This window comes from Polyodon spathula, chromosome 20 (genome assembly GCF_017654505.1).
Source record: "Polyodon spathula isolate WHYD16114869_AA chromosome 20, ASM1765450v1, whole genome shotgun sequence".
Taxonomy (NCBI): domain Eukaryota; kingdom Metazoa; phylum Chordata; class Actinopteri; order Acipenseriformes; family Polyodontidae; genus Polyodon; species Polyodon spathula.
The window spans coordinates 7370690-7388711 of record NC_054553.1 but is presented as its reverse complement, the minus strand read 5'-3'; the positions used below and the strand labels follow the sequence as shown (position 1 = coordinate 7388711).

At 39.0% G+C, this 18022-nt stretch overlaps 1 protein-coding gene, 1 long non-coding RNA gene and 1 pseudogene across 4 annotated transcripts; all 3 read left to right on the top strand.

Moving 5' to 3' along the window:
• Window positions 1–464: 464 nt before the first annotated feature.
• Window positions 465–9582, top strand: LOC121295615 (ribose-phosphate pyrophosphokinase 1). 2 transcript variants are annotated; one of them, XM_041220491.1, is made up of 7 exons: window positions 465–807; window positions 6265–6454; window positions 6801–6899; window positions 7110–7234; window positions 7587–7760; window positions 8097–8256; window positions 8539–9582. In XM_041220491.1, the coding sequence occupies exons 1-7, from the start codon at window positions 686–688 to the stop codon at window positions 8629–8631; spliced, it is 963 nt and encodes a 320-aa protein (XP_041076425.1). In that variant the 5' UTR covers window positions 465–685; the 3' UTR covers window positions 8632–9582. The 2 variants fall into 2 exon arrangements, with proteins under 2 accessions (XP_041076425.1, XP_041076426.1); XM_041220492.1 differs by having other exon boundaries at window positions 466–807; window positions 6265–6448.
• Window positions 9583–12264: 2682 nt separating this feature from the next.
• On the top strand, window positions 12265–14657 carry LOC121295326. 2 transcript variants are annotated; one of them, XR_005946900.1, is made up of 4 exons: window positions 12265–12941; window positions 13039–13060; window positions 13192–13283; window positions 14588–14657. It is a non-coding gene; the product is annotated as an uncharacterized LOC121295326 (long non-coding RNA). The 2 variants fall into 2 exon arrangements; XR_005946899.1 differs by having other exon boundaries at window positions 12266–12937.
• Window positions 14658–14674: 17 nt separating this feature from the next.
• On the top strand, window positions 14675–17146 carry LOC121295887 (annotated as a pseudogene).
• The last annotated feature ends 876 nt before the right edge of the window (window positions 17147–18022 follow it).

The window sequence follows — 18022 nt, the reverse complement described above, 5'->3', positions numbered from 1 at the left end:
ATTTGTTTTCTGGTCGGCGAGGATACGACTTGAAGAGTTCTCCCCTAAATTCCGATTTCTTTGGTACAACCTAATTCATTACCGGAAAAATGACTTGCATTTGTCTGTCTGTGTCGCCGCTAATGTGCACAGTATGCCTCCAAATTAGTATCTTAATTGCTATGCTATATATATATATATATATATATATATATATATATATATATATATATATATATATATATATATATATATATATATATATATATATATATATATCTTCCTCCTGACAATCTAGTCTTTAGTTAATACTGTATGTGAATACACGTCAGTTCAACCCTTTGGCCATTGATAAAGAGATTTAACCACTGTGGACTTTGATTGACAGTTAAATATGACCAATTGGGCTAAAGACATGCTGCTCTTTAGACAAATCAGAACGCAAGAATGAGGAGGCAAGGAGAAAGTACGTCATATAGTTGCTACAAAAGGGCTCGCAGAGTATAGAACGCGTGTAGCATCATGGTTGCATAGGTAAGAGAAAGGTAATTTTTGTAAGAGGTGCGCCGTGGCTCGGAAAATTATAAATTGGAAACTCTAATTTTACATGATTTTTAAGTAAATTGTTGTTTTGTTTAAGTCAGGTCTTATTATTTTATTACCTTATCCTTGTTATCATTTAACCGACGCCCTGGATCGCCCAAAAATGCCCAATATCAAGATTTTCAGCGGCAGCTCTCATCAGGATCTCTCCCAGAAGATAGCGGACCGCCTGGGTCTAGAGCTGGGGAAGGTCGTGACCAAAAAGTTCAGCAATCAAGAAACATGGTGAGCATATGAGATGTTGATTATTGTATGTTTGTTTCAGTGCAAATGTTTCGGTTTCTATGTGAAGCGGAATGTTGCATGAATATCTGCTCCAAGTAACAAGTATCTTAAATGCGCAGTAAATGGTTCGCAGTGTACTCTGGGGATTGTAGTGTTACAAACGGGCGTTAATGTATGACTACTGTTGTATGCCTCAGTAGGGGGTTAGAAAAACTTTTATTCCAGTAAGCGACCGCGATGCACAGCTCTCCTATAAAAACTGATACTCGGGAATGGTAGTCTGACCCCATTTAAACTGAAGCCCGTGCAGTTTGTAGTGACGCATGAAGGACTACAAGGCATGGCGGCTTCTGTTGGAGACCATGTGTTGTAAAACCTAAAATGGGGGCAAAAGGTTTATACATTGTCGATTTAAGTTACGGTAAAACAGAACAACGACGGTACACCTATTGTAAAGTCTAATGTTGTTGCACACCAGAAACTTAAATACTGTTTCCGTGGCTTTTACTTGACTGGGCAGAAGTCTGTCAGATTTAACTAGTGTACGCTGCTGTTTTTAGGAACAGTTTCTAATTTATTAATTTAACTTGTGCTAGTGGTCGTGGTAACCAAGTAAATTAGAAATGGCAATGGCCTTGTATTTACAAGTACATGTCGTTCCTATCAGTTTACTGCCTTTCATAGTTGAGCCCTTTTTTAGTTGACTCGTTTTTGTTTGTTTTAAAGTTGATAGTAGTTTTATTTTCTCTTGGAAGTAATAAGGCGATAGTTTTCCTAACTCGCAATAATTGATCGCATTTGCCACTAGTTTAAGCAGAGAGCTAGTTGTCTCCAGGCTCAAACGATCCAGAAATAAATATCGCTTTTCAGGAAGTTTCTTAGGCTTCTAAGTGAATACTTCCAGAGTAGGTTATAACTAAACCGGAAATACCTAGTGTTAATGGTCTTCACATCAAATTAGTTTAATGTTGTACAAGCAACACACGTGGTGGTTTTTGTAACATTACTAGCTTTTATATTGCAAAATATGTGTAAAGACCTTTGTGTCTTTGTCTCCCAGTTTGCAATTTGTGTATTGTGGTTCCCAGGCAGCCTGGTATTGCAATTTCTGTTGGAGACAAATTCTCTTGGTATTGCCCTTGAGCATTTAAACACTCGGGCCTTCAAAAGGGGAGTTTTCAGTGGCATGAAATGGCAGATTGTCTGAGTCAGTGGTAGACTATGTTCTTTGTTTTTAAATTGACACCCAGTTTTGCAGTTTTGATAATGATCTGTTATCACAACTGTTTAGTCTCTGTCAACACCATGGGTGAGGACAGTGTGGGAGATCTGCAGTGAAGAGATTTTAGCAGTGAAGAGCTGTTGCAGGTTGGAAGAGGCACAAGTAATCTAACGCCTTCTGCAGTGGTATGATGATCCTGCAGAGATGATTCTCTGAACAGAAGCACTTCTACCCCAGAAGAAACACTGGCTCTAAAATATTTAAGAAGCTGCCAATAGAACCCATTGGCTGGCAGCCTGTCTCTCTCTGCTCCATCACATAACCTGTGGTGCTGCTCCTGTGTAAGCAACTCTGCAGTGTGCAACAGCTTGAGTCGTATTGAAGTGGAGCAGAATTAATCTCCCTGCTCCTAATTTGAGAGAGTGCCTTTACTAATGGTGTTGTGCAGTAGCTGAAATGATCCTGCAGAGATGATTCTCTGAACAGAAGCACTTCTACCCCAGAAGAAACACTGGCTCTAAAATATTTAAGAAGCTGCCAATAGAACCCATTGGCTGGCAGCCTGTCTCTCTCTGCTCCATCACATAACCTGTGGTGCTGCTCCTGTGTAAGCAACTCTGCAGTGTGCAACAGCTTGAGTCGTATTGAAGTGGAGCAGAATTAATCTCCCTGCTCCTAATTTGAGAGAGTGCCTTTACTAATGGTGTTGTGCAGTAGCTGAAAATAGAAGCTGCAGGCTTTTTTTTTTTTTTTTTTTTTTTTTTAAATACTGTTCCATAGTATGTGCTTGTTGTTGGAACAGGTAATGAAACCGGATAAACAAACCAGTTCCAGGGATAGTGCATAACCTCTCTCTTTCAATGCTGCACTTATTCCTTAACTAACTTCAGCTAAGGATTTATTTGGTGTACCCATGAACAGTTAGCTTTGAACTGTATTGAAGACAGATTGAGAATATTCTTAATGAGCATTCACACCATTGGCTGTAGTAACTAGGGATGTGAATTTCCACTAGTTTCCTATTTTAATAAATGGTGCAGGTGCCGCTCAGGTTGTCAAAGTGCACAAACAATGTCCATGACGAGATTTCTTTGTTCAGTACTCAATTTCCTTAAGCACAGGTTTTTCCTATTTGTTTACTGAATTTAAAATGAAGCGTTCAGTGATGTTGAGCATCAACATCCGTGTGTATCTTTAATCAGTGCGATCCACCACTTAATACTATTTGCGTTGGCTACTTTTATTAAAGGCTATTTTCGAACTGTAAGTTTTATAAGTAGTACAAGTTACATATTCACCAAAAGCCTGTTCCTTTTGCGATATCGTAAAAATGTTCCCAGGTGCTTGAGAGGTATTGGGGGTTCATGTATAGAGGCAGTACACCTTTAAGAAAGGGGTGATGGGCTATTGACTGAAACAAATACTTAAGTGCAGAGGTGCTGGATTATTACACTTGGGTTTCATGCAAGTTATGGTGACCAAACATGTGCGAGTACTATTGTGTAAAAAAGGTATAAAATTAACAGTTGCATTCAAAATGTAGAACCTTGAAAAACAAAGACTATGCCCTGAAAACTTGAAGAAAACAATTAAATTAAGCAATATTCTACATCTAATTCTAACAAGTAGCATTCATAAATTTTGACATGCATATATTGTTACCTGGCCAGAACAATAGAAGATGCATTACAATAGTTTAACACTTCTGCCAGTTACAACTAGCCATATGATTTAAGTCTGAAGTCAAGTTGCTTTGTTCAATAATGTGTACATAAGGAATATACCTGGTTGTGCTTTTAATGGTCGATGCAAATGTTTACGTTCCGCCTTCCATTCAGAAATTTAACAGTAGTATTGAACTGCAATCCAGCATTAAATAACTCCTTTCCATATATCTTGCTTTTCTCTTGCGTTCTGGTTGGCATTTGCCCTTTTTTTTTATATTAATTATAACTTGTTTTTAATTTCAGTGTTGCCCAAGTTGGGATTCCTCCTTTTTTAGCACTTGTTAAATTACCTTATTTCAGTTTACAAAATTAGTTTGCCAGTGCAGTGATCCCAGAAATTGTTTCACTGCCTAGCAACAGCCCAGAAGCTGCTGTGTGCAATCATTACAGGGGCACTCGAGTAGGGATCTGTGAACATTGGCTGAAAACAAGGCAACAAAATTTGCTATTTATAACAAAATACGCTTTATAGAATTGTGCTGTTACAAGCACTGCATAATTCAGGTTCTTGCATTTTAATATACAAGTAGTACTGCTTCTACTAGACACCAATAAGGCTTTTTTTCATGTACACTTGTATGTAATATGCTATTCAAATTATTTGTGTATTTGACCACACTGATCAATCCCTAATACTAACTTTAATGCTTTTTTTTTTTTTTTTAAATTGGGTAAAACATGCAGTATACAATTACAGAAATGACTAGTTAATGCCTGACTTGTACTCAAGAAGAAACTGAATCCTCATCTGGCAGTCCTGTAAGTTGTCAAAAGCTTGATCGATATTCCTTGTTCTGCAGACAAGTCTTGGTTATTTGCCATTGTAAATGCTGTCTAATTGCAGGGCTCTGTGGCAGGTGTGCCTGACTGCTGAAGTGTACTTCATACTGTGCTGTTTAGCACCGTGTAACCCACTGGCAGCAAGAGGAAACGGCAGTCCAGCACACTCTTGAGCAGGGAAGGAAGGCACATTTTGGGGTCGGGGTATTTTTCATTTTGAACCCGATACCTTTCCAACCTACACCCAGCAGGGTTGGATTAAGGGATTTTTTTCTTATTGCCCCACATTCAAGTGCAAGGCAGATCACTGGTTGTCGACAAACAAAACTGACTTGTGTTTTTATGTAAACAGACTTAATATGCAAATGTACAGTAGTACACTACAGAGTATGTAGTGCTTGTTTTTGAAGACAAGCATGGCAAATGGCTTGCATAGCTCAAGGTGACATTCCCTTTTTAAATAGGGATGGGCAGATTTTTAACAATCCTGGTGTAAGCTTGACACTGTACTCATTGTACTCAATTACTGTTTGTTTCAAATGTGAAACGGCATTTACCATGAGATAGTTGGTTACTAAAAATAAGACCAGCATTGTCGTGAATTTAGTGCATAATGTGCATCAAACATAACACAACATGTTAACTATTCTAAAAACACTTCCAAAAATCCTAGATATTTAGGTTATTGCTGTAGTCTGTGTGTGCAGGCCTAGTTATTTACAACTGGTAGACCTATGATGCAAAGGTTCAAGAAATTCAGATGAACTGCATGAAAAGAATTGGGGAAAGCCTCAAGCATACAAGTGGTTGGTTGTGCACAAACAGAAAATCTATTATACAGAGTTGACATGTCTAAAAGCTCAACAGATGAGCCACAACGCTGCTCTGAACCATACGCGTTTGCTTGGCTTGAAGGGGAGATCGGGTCTGGGGTGGTAGTTTGTGTATAGTGTGGGTTGGAGATGATAAGTTCAACCTGGGGAGGGTCAGAATTAAGTATAGTATTGCAGGTTTGAGACTCTGTCATAAGTAAAGAAACTATCTGCGTTTCAGTCATTATCTGCATCAATTCCTCCCATCTGTGCAACCCTAATTTCAACCTTTGGTTTGCGCTACGTGTTGTCCCCCTGGAAAATCAATAAAATAAAGCAGTTTTTAAATTTGTACAGCTAGCATTTTTGTTCATGTCGCTTGACTTGAATTTCAGGAATGCCAGATGTAAAACACACTGAGCTATTACAATTCATCCCACAGTGACCAAATGAAACTCTGGCTTGGATGTATTGCCATCTGTGGGATGTGCGTATACATCTCATAGTACCACACTCTGCTGACAAACTGCAATTTGATTGCACAAGACAAGTGGTACAGTATGTTGCTATGTACACTGCAGAAGTGGAGTTTGCTGGTTTAGCCAGTGTACCACTGCTTGGATGCTGAAACACCAGTACAGGAAGTTGGGAGTTGTACAAGACTGTTATTAAGAATCACTTGTCCTATGGACCATTGTATGCACTTGTCTGTCCAAATTTGACTGTCATGCAAACGGACTAACCTTAATTGTACCCTGCCCAGGTTTCTGGAAAAGGAGTCTACTGTGTTCTTGCAGCACTTCACAATCTGTCACTGTTCATTTTGCACATGTCTGCGCACTCTGGCACAGACTGTAATGTATACCCCACCTGTTGCAAATGATGCAGCCAAACGTTGTTTTCTTTGTCTTCTCAGTGTTGAAATTGGTGAAAGTGTGCGAGGGGAAGATGTCTATATTGTTCAGAGCGGCTGTGGTGAAATCAATGACAATTTGATGGAGCTTCTCATCATGATCAATGCATGCAAAATCGCTTCAGCCTCCCGTGTGACCGCAGTCATCCCCTGCTTCCCGTACGCCCGCCAGGACAAAAAGGACAAGGTGGGGGTGAGGGTTTGTCTTATCCCTTTATTCCCTGCCTTAGTAGCTAATAAAATGCCAGGGTGGGGCTGTGATCGACTTAAACCCTCTCCATATGCATGTTGGGTCTAAAAGGCCAACAATACTATTTGTTTTTTCCAGATCATTTTAAATCTGTTTAACAGAAGTATCAACAGTGAAAAACCTTTTAAGCCTACAAATTGTGGTTTCAGCCCTATTCGGCTCTTCTCTTTCTCTGCCCAGTGGTCTTTATTTGCTACGTGCCAATTTAGCTTCCTTGTACCAAATCTGGTTTCATGTAATTTGGGCTAGGTCTTGATTGCTAAACATTATAAAATGTTTGTGTTCGCAGAGTCGAGCTCCCATCTCTGCCAAGCTGGTTGCTAACATGCTGTCTGTGTCTGGAGCAGATCACATCATCACTATGGACTTGCATGCCTCCCAGATCCAGGTAAGGGTTGGATAAGGAGGGTGCTGGTAAGGCTGACTCCAGGAAGATATTCCTGTAAAATTGGAAGGAATTGGCCAAGGAAAGTTATTGTAACCTACCCTTTCTAAAATCCAGACAATCTGCTGACCTTGGTTTACCAGGTATTTGATATACAGAAGTGGGATGGTCTGTGTAAGGTTCCTGACTTCAATTTGACCCCGTCCTCTCCAGGGTTTCTTTGATATCCCAGTGGATAACCTCTATGCAGAACCAGCAGTGTTGAAATGGATCAAAGAAAACATCCCAGAGTGGAAAAACTGTACCATTGTCTCTCCAGACGCTGGGGGTGCCAAAAGGTAAGGATGTAGTGAAGTCTTTGTCCCACTCCATGGACACTACAATGGGGGAACTTTTTTTGTTTCTGTGGGTTGGTCGATCTTTTTGCTTAATCTATCTAGGAATAGAAGGGCTGAACTCTTTTGTGGTCCTATGTCTGACCAGGTCTGACATTACAATTTTCCATTTCCAGTCTGTCAGGTCCTGTCCGACATCATCAAAAAGACAAGCGCAGCCTGCCCTCTAGTCTTTTTAAATGGCACGTGTGAAAATAAATTGGACCCGGAGTGCCGGACTGAATAAATGGACTGCTAAGGGTTAAACTGCTCATTCAGGTGCTCTGTTTATTTACTTGTGCACTGCTTTTTGCAGGGTCACTTCCATTGCTGATCGTCTAAATGTAGACTTTGCTCTAATTCACAAAGAAAGGAAGAAGGCCAATGAGGTGGATCGCATGGTTCTAGTAGGCGATGTAAAGGACCGGGTTGCTATTTTGGTGGATGACATGGCTGACACCTGTGGGACCATCTGTCATGCTGCTGACAAGTGAGTTGCCACCTTGGTCCATCTGCACAGTAATGAAGATCCAAGTCGTACATCGTGGTGTATGTTAGAACTGTTGAAGCATTTGTACAAACTATGGCATAAGTCCTAACACCATATGGTAGGCTAGCTTCATGGTGCGTGTAGTTCAGTGTGTAAGTTTTATTGCTGCAGAACTTGATTTGAATAAGTTGTGAGTTTTGTTTCTGCTATGTGCATACATCCCTTTTTTTTCAGGCTTCTCATGTTCAGCTAACATGGATTTTGAGCAGTCTTGCTGCAATTGTGTGACCAGTGTTGTGTGGGATGTGTTTTTTTTAATTATGTATTTCTCTCAAGACTTCTGTCTGCAGGTGCCACAAAGGTGTATGCAATCCTCACTCATGGCATCTTCTCAGGCCCAGCCATCTCTCGCATTAACAATGCTTGCTTTGAGGCGGTCGTTGTCACCAACACCATCCCACAGGAGGACAAGATGAAGCACTGTCCTAAAATACAGGTGAGGGCACTTCCAGTAGTGGAGGCAGTGTATGCTGCAAACTGAAGTTGTGGGTAACATTTTAATTTATTGTAGTGCAGTATTACATTTTGGGGATATGTATTAGAAACTGGGGTATATCATCTGCTTATTCAACTTGTGTGAAACGTTGTATGGATGTCTTGCTGTTATACAGGCTCGTACCGTAGATCCTACTTATGCCAATGGTTCTAATTTGTTTGGGATGCAAGTTTAACAGGCCTGTCATTGTGTAACATGCCAATATGTTTCCTGTGCCTGCAGGTCATAGATATATCGATGATTCTGGCAGAAGCAATCCGCAGGACACACAACGGCGAGTCTGTCTCTTACCTGTTTAGCCATGTCCCTTTGTAACATCACTGAGTCCTGGTGCTTCAGTGCAGCCAGTTTTACCGAAAAGGAAAACTGATTCTCCTTGCAGTGCCTGCAATGCAAATCCCTGAAAACCCAAACAAGACTATGGGATTGACTCCAGCTGGCCTGTCCCACTTACCTGATCTTTCTCGCTCTTCCCCCCCCCCCCCCCCCCCCCCTCCCCTTAAGGTTAATGTTCTCCTTCCTTAGAACTGCTTGTCTAGTCAGCGAGTTGTGAACTGTGCAGTTTTCCTTAGAAGCAATACATTTTCGCACTTGGGCATGCTATTGCAGTCGATGATGGAAGAGTGCTGTTTCTGTGGATGAAGAGCGAGGATGAATAGTTTTCTAGAGCTTTCCTTAAGCTGTCAACCTGATCCTATTTTATCCCTTTTATTTGAACCAGATGTTTAAATTCTGTTTTTAAATGTCATTTGAAGAAAGGGGAGAGGGTGGGGGCTGGCTAGTTAGTGCAAGGTAATATGCTTTCTATAGTTGACTGAACATGGAATTTAATGCCACCAGGTGGCAGCAACACCAAAATGTTTGCCTTAATGTTTAAGTGTGACATATCAAATCCTCAGTCTAATATATAAATAGCTTGGTGATTTTCTCCCCCCCAATTCCCCATGGGTGAAGATGCCCAAATAGAGCGACACACTGCTTCAGACTCTTCATATTGTGTACTGTTACTCCTATTGTCTTATTGTTTGTGTGATTTACATGTTGGATTCATTTTGTAGTCTCTTTATAAACTGTTACAGTGGATGGGGCATGCTAATTTAATTTAGCCCTTGCATTGACTTTAATGTGTTCAATGAAGTACTAGTTCCAGTGACGTGTCCCAACTCCACCAATGTGAGGATTTAAGCTTAATGTGTCCCATACCAAAGGGGCTTTTGGAATGTACTGTGTTTTAGTGGAACATTAAAGTCATCAGTGTTAACAAAACTTGTATTACGTTTTGAGTTTTACTCCTGTCGTCTTGGTTGCAGTGAAATAATTGAGGCAATGGTCACTGTATCCAAGCCTGAAAACAATGTATCATCAGGATGGGGTGATGCAGTGGTCCATTGTATTGTATGGCCTCAATCCATGGTGAGCATGTGTATTTGTTACCATTGACACAGATTTCTTGAGGTTTAATTAGCCTCTTTCACAATGGCACTTCTACCTGGGTCACAGTCCTGTGTAGTGCGAAACCACCTACCCGGGTCTTTGCACCCACCTTGGAATACGGGTTAATGTGCTTTGACCCAGGTTGATAGACAATGCATGCCGACCGACTAAATCACAAGCAGCCACGCCTGTGTGAAGGTTTTCTTTTCATAAGGAACGTTTTGTTTGAGATGCACCATGAGCCAGGCTGCAGCTGGGATGAGAAATTATTTACTTCAATCACTTTTTGGGCCGACTGTTCAATCCAGAGAAGCTTCTGGGTCATTGATATGCGTATGTCAACCCTGCTTTATCAAAAGCAATGTGAAATTGCGTAGCAGACCCAGGTGGGACCCTGGGTCTTGACCTGTGTCTGTTCAAATGTACATAAAGTAGTTGTTTGGGTTAATTTTATAGCACTACACAAACAAGGTGGAGGAATAAAAAATAAATAAGACTTTCCAAAAGTTACCTGCTTTCCCAGAAGCATCTTCAGCAGTGTTGGTCCTCAGCGAGTGGGTTATGGCCCTGCTCCATTCCTCTAGGCAAGCAATGTAGAAACTATCCAGTTTAACAAAATGAGCACTAAGAAACAACTGTTTTCTGTAAAGTGATGTTGCTGAACATTAACTGTCCATTACTTGGTTTTAATTGTTTAATTTATTTTTGTGTTTTTACTTGGTGCCAAAATAAGGTAGGACATTTTTAGAGGTGTTATCCATAATCTGATGTCATTTAATTGATGTAATAGTTTTCAATGTTGGTAGCTATTCAGTATATTGTCTATTCTGTTAGTTTTGGTGACTTATTTATTTTTAAGGAGATTTATGCATTTATATATATTAATATTAAAAGTCAGTGCAGAACAAATGTCATCAAATTACTGAACTGGCACCAGATGTGTTGCTTCTACAGGATATTGAACTGGGATTACTTGTGGTCTATGTAGAGGTATTCCAGTTTTCATTTCTGAAGGGGGGGGGGGGGGGGGGGGGGGGGGGGATTTGAACTGTCAGTCTTGGATGGGAAATATCCTAGTACCATTTTAAGTGGTTGACTCCCACAGTCCCAGCCTGACAAACCTAAAACAAATAGTGGTGTTTAAAATGATCAATTGCTATAGGAAAGGTGACACCAGCAAAATGGTAACCAATTCCATAAAAAGGCCAACTAATGTGGCTGTGTGCAAATACATAATAGATATAACACTAAGTGCGCTTTCAAACATTATATATATATATATATATATATATATATATATATATATATATATATATATATATATATATATAATAATTTTCAAAAGTAAAAAACAACTTGGTTTTAAATTATGGTTAACCGATAGAACAAAGCAAGGAAATCTTCAATGCAGGATATGCTGCAATTTTGTTCATTTAGCACAACCTGTAGACTGAAGCACCACATACTGCGCATGCTACACATGTTCCTCAATTTGTAGCATAGAACAATAAATAAAATTACAGTATTATACAACCGACAAAATTCCAAAAGAAAAAAAAAAACTCATACTTAAGATGCAATCATGTTATGCGCTCTATCGCTTTGTGCAGTCATGGGGGCGCTGGTTTACAAAATCACAGCATCACGTCTGGGAACTGGTTCTACAACATGCGGTTTAACAAAATACATTTTAATTTAATATATATATATATTTTTGATTTCTGTTAGTGCTAATGTAGCCATGTACCGTGATTATTTAATTAAATATATTATTTAATTGCTAACAAAACTCCAAAGTAAATGTAAAATTAAATATTTAAATTGAGGATAAGCGCGGCACCCTACAGCAAGAGACTATGATTGGCAGTGTATTAAACTGCATTAAAATGTAATATGCAAATGAGAGAGACACACACTAACAGTATAAGTTTGGAAGTTTTTGGAAAGGTCCTGCTTGATTTAAAGAGAGGACACCAACTTTTCCTGGGAGACTAAACACAAACATTGTGTCGCCTTGTTTTTCATCTGCAAATGCAATGCTGAGAACTGAAAATGCACGACAGGGCAAAACCCACTGCCAGGACTCTCTTTTCAGATGGCAAATAATAATTATAATCTCCTTTCAAATTCAACGTTTCTGTTATTGATTTACCTGTGTGTGTGACAGTTGTGAAAAGCTGTCAGGAATGAAATTACAAATAAATAAGTAGGCTAAATAAACATTTATTAGATTGTACTGCATTAATTTACACGTGGTAGATTACTCGTGTAGTAATAATAATAAATATAAATGAGTGTCTCAATTTGTTTATTGTGGTCTATGAAAAATACATGTACAATTCGTCACAAGACTTCATTTAATACCTACATGAATCCGTTGCGCTTCGTTGTTGTTGTTGTTTTATTATTATTATTATTATTATTATTATTAGCAAAATATACAGTAACTTCAGTCCTGATAAGAGCAACTATAACTAAAATATATAGATGTACAGTTCGATAATCACAATTTATTAAGAGTACATACAATACTTCTGTCCTAATAAGAGTAAGTTTAACTAACTAGTTTATAGAAACACAATATAAAGTTGTTGTTACTGTGTTTAAACAATCTGTTCTGGATGTAGAATCGCTGAAATCACAAGCTTACACAAACAATAAACTCGTTCACGTTTGCAGCAGAGCACACGTTCGCGCTGCAGCAGGCGCTGCTCCAGTGGGTTGCGATGACAAATTACGCGCATTGCGCCGTGAGCGAGTAATCACACGCTCCCGCTGGCAGATAGCAAGGCATGCTGCAAGCGCATGTGCACATCCATCGGGGAAACATGAATCCTAGGGGGGCATTGAATTCTTCATAATATCTGTACCCAGTGATAGCGTAGGCAGCTGGTTTGGTGGGAGAAAGCTAACGGGACAGATTAGCGTTAATATTCAGTGGCGGAGGAAGAGGAAGATGGGTCCCAGTGCAAGACCTTATTGCGGGGCCCCCTCCCCAAACGTTTTTAATCGTATTAAAGATAAAACCGAAAATGCAGAACACTAGTCATACTGTACATTGCGTCTCGTAATGATTTACTTGTCAGTGTGAAATTGAAACTAAAAAAAAGGAAAAGCGCTTTGACAGAATTTGTTTGGCTACCATACTTACTGTACTTTTGGATTTTTGATGGAAGTAACAACTTCAGTGAGTATGTTGTTTTGTATAACATTACATATTTGGTTAAAATTAGAAATATACAGACAAAACATGTTTATTAACATGTTCTTTTTGTTTATTTTCATTAGGCAAAAGATACATTAATGACAGGTATGAATGCTTTTTGATGTATAATTAAAATGTAATTTGTATTTCTGTCACATTTTTATCAAGTGTTTTTGATTTATTTATTTTTTAAATTTGATTTCTTAACATAATATAATAAAATAATTTTATTCCAGAGCTTTATTCGATTTCCAAAAACTGGAACAGCAGACATAAAGAGAGAAACTGAAAGGAGACATCCTATTGCCTGCTTTAACAATACAAACAGGTAAGTAATCTAAGTAATTACTTTAAATTCAGAGACACCCTGACTAGTCTTCTGACAAAGGGTCCTTAATCAAGATAATTTATTCAGGAATTAAACGAGAACAAAAGACGACTGCTTAACACCTGTTAGCAATCGAGACTCCATTCTTAAATTCTTACAGACTAATAACCCAAGTAATTAGACTGAAATGTGTGTGTGTGTGTCGTTACAACTGTTTAGGTAACGTACCTGTAATTTTTCTTTTCATTGTTAACATCCTGACAACTTTTTACACTTATAACTTCAAAGTGTGTTTCAAAGTTCTTTTTCAAAACGTCCGCTCTAGTGCACTCATAGTGTAAGGATTATTGCCCACATTGTTAAATAGGTAACACAGCAATAACGATCCATGATGTGATATGGAACAGAAAAGCCGGAGAACTTGTTGTTATGTTTTTTTTGTTTGTTTGTTTTGTTTTTACTGTTCTTTCTGCAGTGATTTAAAGGACAGACATTACAGTTATAAGTGTTAAAAATTGCCAAGATGTTAACAATGAAAAGAAAAATTACAGGTATGTTATTTAAACAGTTGTAGCAACACGTGGGGATGTGTAACGCTATATTTTTCAGAACCCTGCTACTTACTCATTAATGTTGAAATGGGCTAGGCAATGAGAAGAAAGTAACAGAACTCACCTTTGTTTTGAAACCACATAAAACAAGAGTTTGTGTTGCACCACAGTTCTCAAGCTGCATTCATCATTTATAGTCTTTTCACTTTGTGTGCAGGTAACATATATCTGACGGGCTGGTGTGTTTTAATGACAGAAGATGTTACTGTCAGGTTAACCGCACACCATACTGAGCTCAAATGGGCATTCCTCTTGTCAAGAGCCTCCATATACAATGCAATCATTTTTCACCCTCGTTGTAAGAGATGGCCACAGCCATAAAAAAAGAAATGTGCTTGATTGAGATCACGTTTTCAGTAAATCCTTTTTTATAACATTTTCTGAACCACTTTTAAGACAGAGTAGGAGATGTGATACCTTTTATTAGACAAACAATAATGAGTCACTAGCTTTCAAGACCTCAGTCTTCTCTACTTCAGGTTAAAGTAGGTTTAGTTAGTCCAATAAAAGGCATCACGTCTCTTTCTCTTTGTCTGCCATCTTTGGACTGATACAGCTACCATTTAATCTATGAACCACTTTTGAATGTCAACATAATTTATTTTAATCCAGTATGAATCCAAAATGTTATGTTGCATTAATGCTTTTTGAATATTGCCTGGGTTTCATGATGCTCTCTTTCTTTTATGCCAGAGGTTCCATCAATTAGCAGGAGAATGCAGGCAGGTAAACCAGACAGCCAGGAGGAGGGTATCTTCCCGGGGGGGGGGGGGGGGGGGGGGGGGGGGGTTGGGGTTGTGGACCAAGAGATATGTCAATGGAGTGACATCCAGTTTGCTGGCCACTTTGGTGACCTTCCCCATCTACAAGACCATCTTCAGGCAGCAACTTCACCCAGTGATGGTACGGCAGGCTTAACGGCAGCTCCACAAAGAGGGGCTCACCAAATTCTACAGGGGAGTCCTGCCTCCTCTTCTGGCTAAGACGGTGCAGGGGACTGTGCTGTTCGTTACCCACGACACAGTACTGCACTGGTTGTCTCCCCAGCCCACTCTGAATGGGCCCGAGTCCCTTTATCACTGCTCACTTGCAGGGATGGTATCTGGATTTACCGAAGCTCTGGTCCTGACTCCCTGTGAGAGGGTCCAGAATGTGTTGCAGGACAGCCGCAAGGACGCCAGACTACCCACCATCCGCAGCATCCTACAGGAATTCAACTCGTACGGAGTGGGGAAAAGGCTGAAGCTGGGGTATTACAGGGGCCTCGTCACCATTATTTTCCGAAATGGCCTGGGCAGTGCCCTTTACTTCGGCTTCAAGGACCCCATTCGTGATGCCCTGTCGGAGAAGGGGCTGCCCAGCGGGTTCTCCTCCTTTGTTTCAGGGAGTGTCAACGGCATGGTGGTCCAAAGATTGCTTGTACCTTGGCTTACTGAATCCAGCAGTCTCTGGTGCTGTGCAATGAGCATTGAGAAAAGACCTTATAAATGAGTTTTTCCATAGCATCTCAACATATTTTAAACTTGTTCAAAGTTCTTTGGATATTTGCCATACTGTATCCTGTATGCACGTGTTGTTTCGTATGACAGGACGGACGCTGCATATAGTGTGCACCATGAATCTCTTTGTATTGTGTTTGGGAGTGTCAGCATAGATTAATGTTAGACTCTCCAGCACTGCCAAACTGCTTCCTTGGTCTACTTATTGAGGCCAATCTGTGCCACAAATGATAGAAGCTTTTGATTGTTAATCATAAAATCAGAATCATTTTTTTGATTACTCACAAGTTTAAGCTTCGTGAATAAGACCCAGTTTTTCAAACAGGAAGCCTTTAATTTTCTTTTCAAAAGTGCCTTGGATAGTATTTTAAGAGGGATCTTTTTTTTTTTTTTTTATCATTACCGTGTAGATTTAATTCAGTAAAAGGCAGGTTCAATTTAAATAAGTTTATTATCTTACATGTAGTTGCAAAGCTTGAATCAAGATAGACATCCAAATTAGAAATTACTTTTACATCAATGAATCAATTAGTCAATCTTTATTTTATATAGCACCTTTCATAGTGGACCACCATCACAAAGCACTTAATGCAGTCAATAATACTGTTTCTAAATGTAATGAAAATAATGAAAACTAATATATTATAAGTATTAAAAATCAATGTGGATTTACCTTTTAAGTCTATAATATAGTAATATTTCTTTGGTGCAATAGATGGCGCCTTGTCACAATTTTCACTTTAAATAACAGCTATTAAACACTGTCATGACACAGTCAGTAGTGAGCACAGCACAGCACAAGTGTAGAGGCGGTGTTTATTTGTTCTGGGAGGATACATTTCTCTGTAATTATCAACTCTAAGCCTCTCTTTTTTAGGCTATTTACCGTTAGTGTGATATAGTGTGTAATATTTACACAAAAGTGAGTCCTACAGATGGAAAGTTTTTCTCTATATAATTTAGTTTTTCTGTGTGCAATAAATCATTGCACTGAATTACTTTTTTTTGTAAATCATTGTATAACAACATACTTTAATATTTTACATAACAGTGGTTTTGGTGGATTCAGCGGGTTTAATCTATAAAGATGAACCACATAGCTAGTAAATGAAAACCCAAAAGAAACCAGTTTTGTTTTTCCTAGACCTAGAATTAGATGCTATTGGAGAAACTTAAAAACAGTGCTGGTGATAAAATTGCAGTGGTGTCCTGATTGTGCTACTCTCCTGTGTGGATCAAACTTCAAATCTGTGACCTCCATCAGAGCCCAGGCTTGCACTGTTAAGTGATCAGTATGGTTTGATTAGCAGAACTTGTGCCCAGGTCTTCTGGTACAGCTTAACTGGGAACTGACAGCTGGTCAGGGTCAGGGAAGTAAGGACAAACTGTAAACTGCAAGGAAGCAGTGAAATACCATTGGGGGAAATGTACCCTTCTAATAAACGTCATTTACTCTGAATAAGCCCATGCAAAACCACAGCTTTATCAGTAATGGCAACAGCGGGGATCTGAAGCAAATATTGGGCACTTGTATTAATATAGTGCCATGGTACTGCCACATGTAGTGGATCATACCATTGTGATACCATTGGTACGACATCATTGTATTGAAAAGCAAGTGTGGGAGCTTATACACAAAAGCACAACTCACCCACAGCCTTTGACAAAGGCTGTCTCTTGCAGTAAGTGTTCAGGAACTTAGAACTTTAAACATATTCCGGTAACATGAACAATATTTAAAATGATGATGAAAAAAAAAAACATACTATATATATATATATATATATATATATATATATATATATATATATATATATATATATATATATATATATATATATATAGATTTAGTTGATGTGAATTTAATGAACTGTGTTTTAATTATTTACAAAAATGAAGTATCCTTTTACGGTCATTAATTGGGAATAGCTATCATGTTTTAGTGTTAAATTACCACCATGTTTTTAACCAAAAATGTACTGTAATAATGTATAATTGTACTGTATGCCATTGATATCAGTAATAGTAAATTCACATCACAAATTCAGAATGTGTAATGTACTTTCTTTACCTAGACGTTATAATTGTGTTTACTTTTTCACGTTAAGTGGCCACCACCTGTGTTAAGTTGTATTGATTCACATGATTTCAGGTTAAATTCAGCAGTTCCTGTAGGTTCCCTCTGCTGGGTAGTGCATTTCAAAGCAAAGACTCAACCATGAGCACCAAGACACTTTCTAAAGAACTCCAGGACAAAGTTGTTGAAAGGTACAGATCAGGGGGTGGGTATAAAAAAAATATCAAAGGCCTTGAATATCCCTTGGAGCACGGTCAAGACAATTATTAAGAAGTGGAAGGTTTATGGCACCACCAAGACCCTGCCTAGATCAGGCTGTCCCTCCAAACTGGATGCCCGAGCAAGAAGGAGACTGATCAGAGAGGCTACCAAGAGGCTGATGGCAACTTTGCAAGAGCTACAGGCCCAAGGCTACATGGTCAAGGCTGGTCAAAGTGTGCATGTGACAACAATATCCACAAATTTGGCATATAAGATAGGGTGGCAAGAAGGAAGCCATTACTTAAGAAAGCCTACTTTGAATCCTGTTTGAAGTATGCAAAATAAACACTC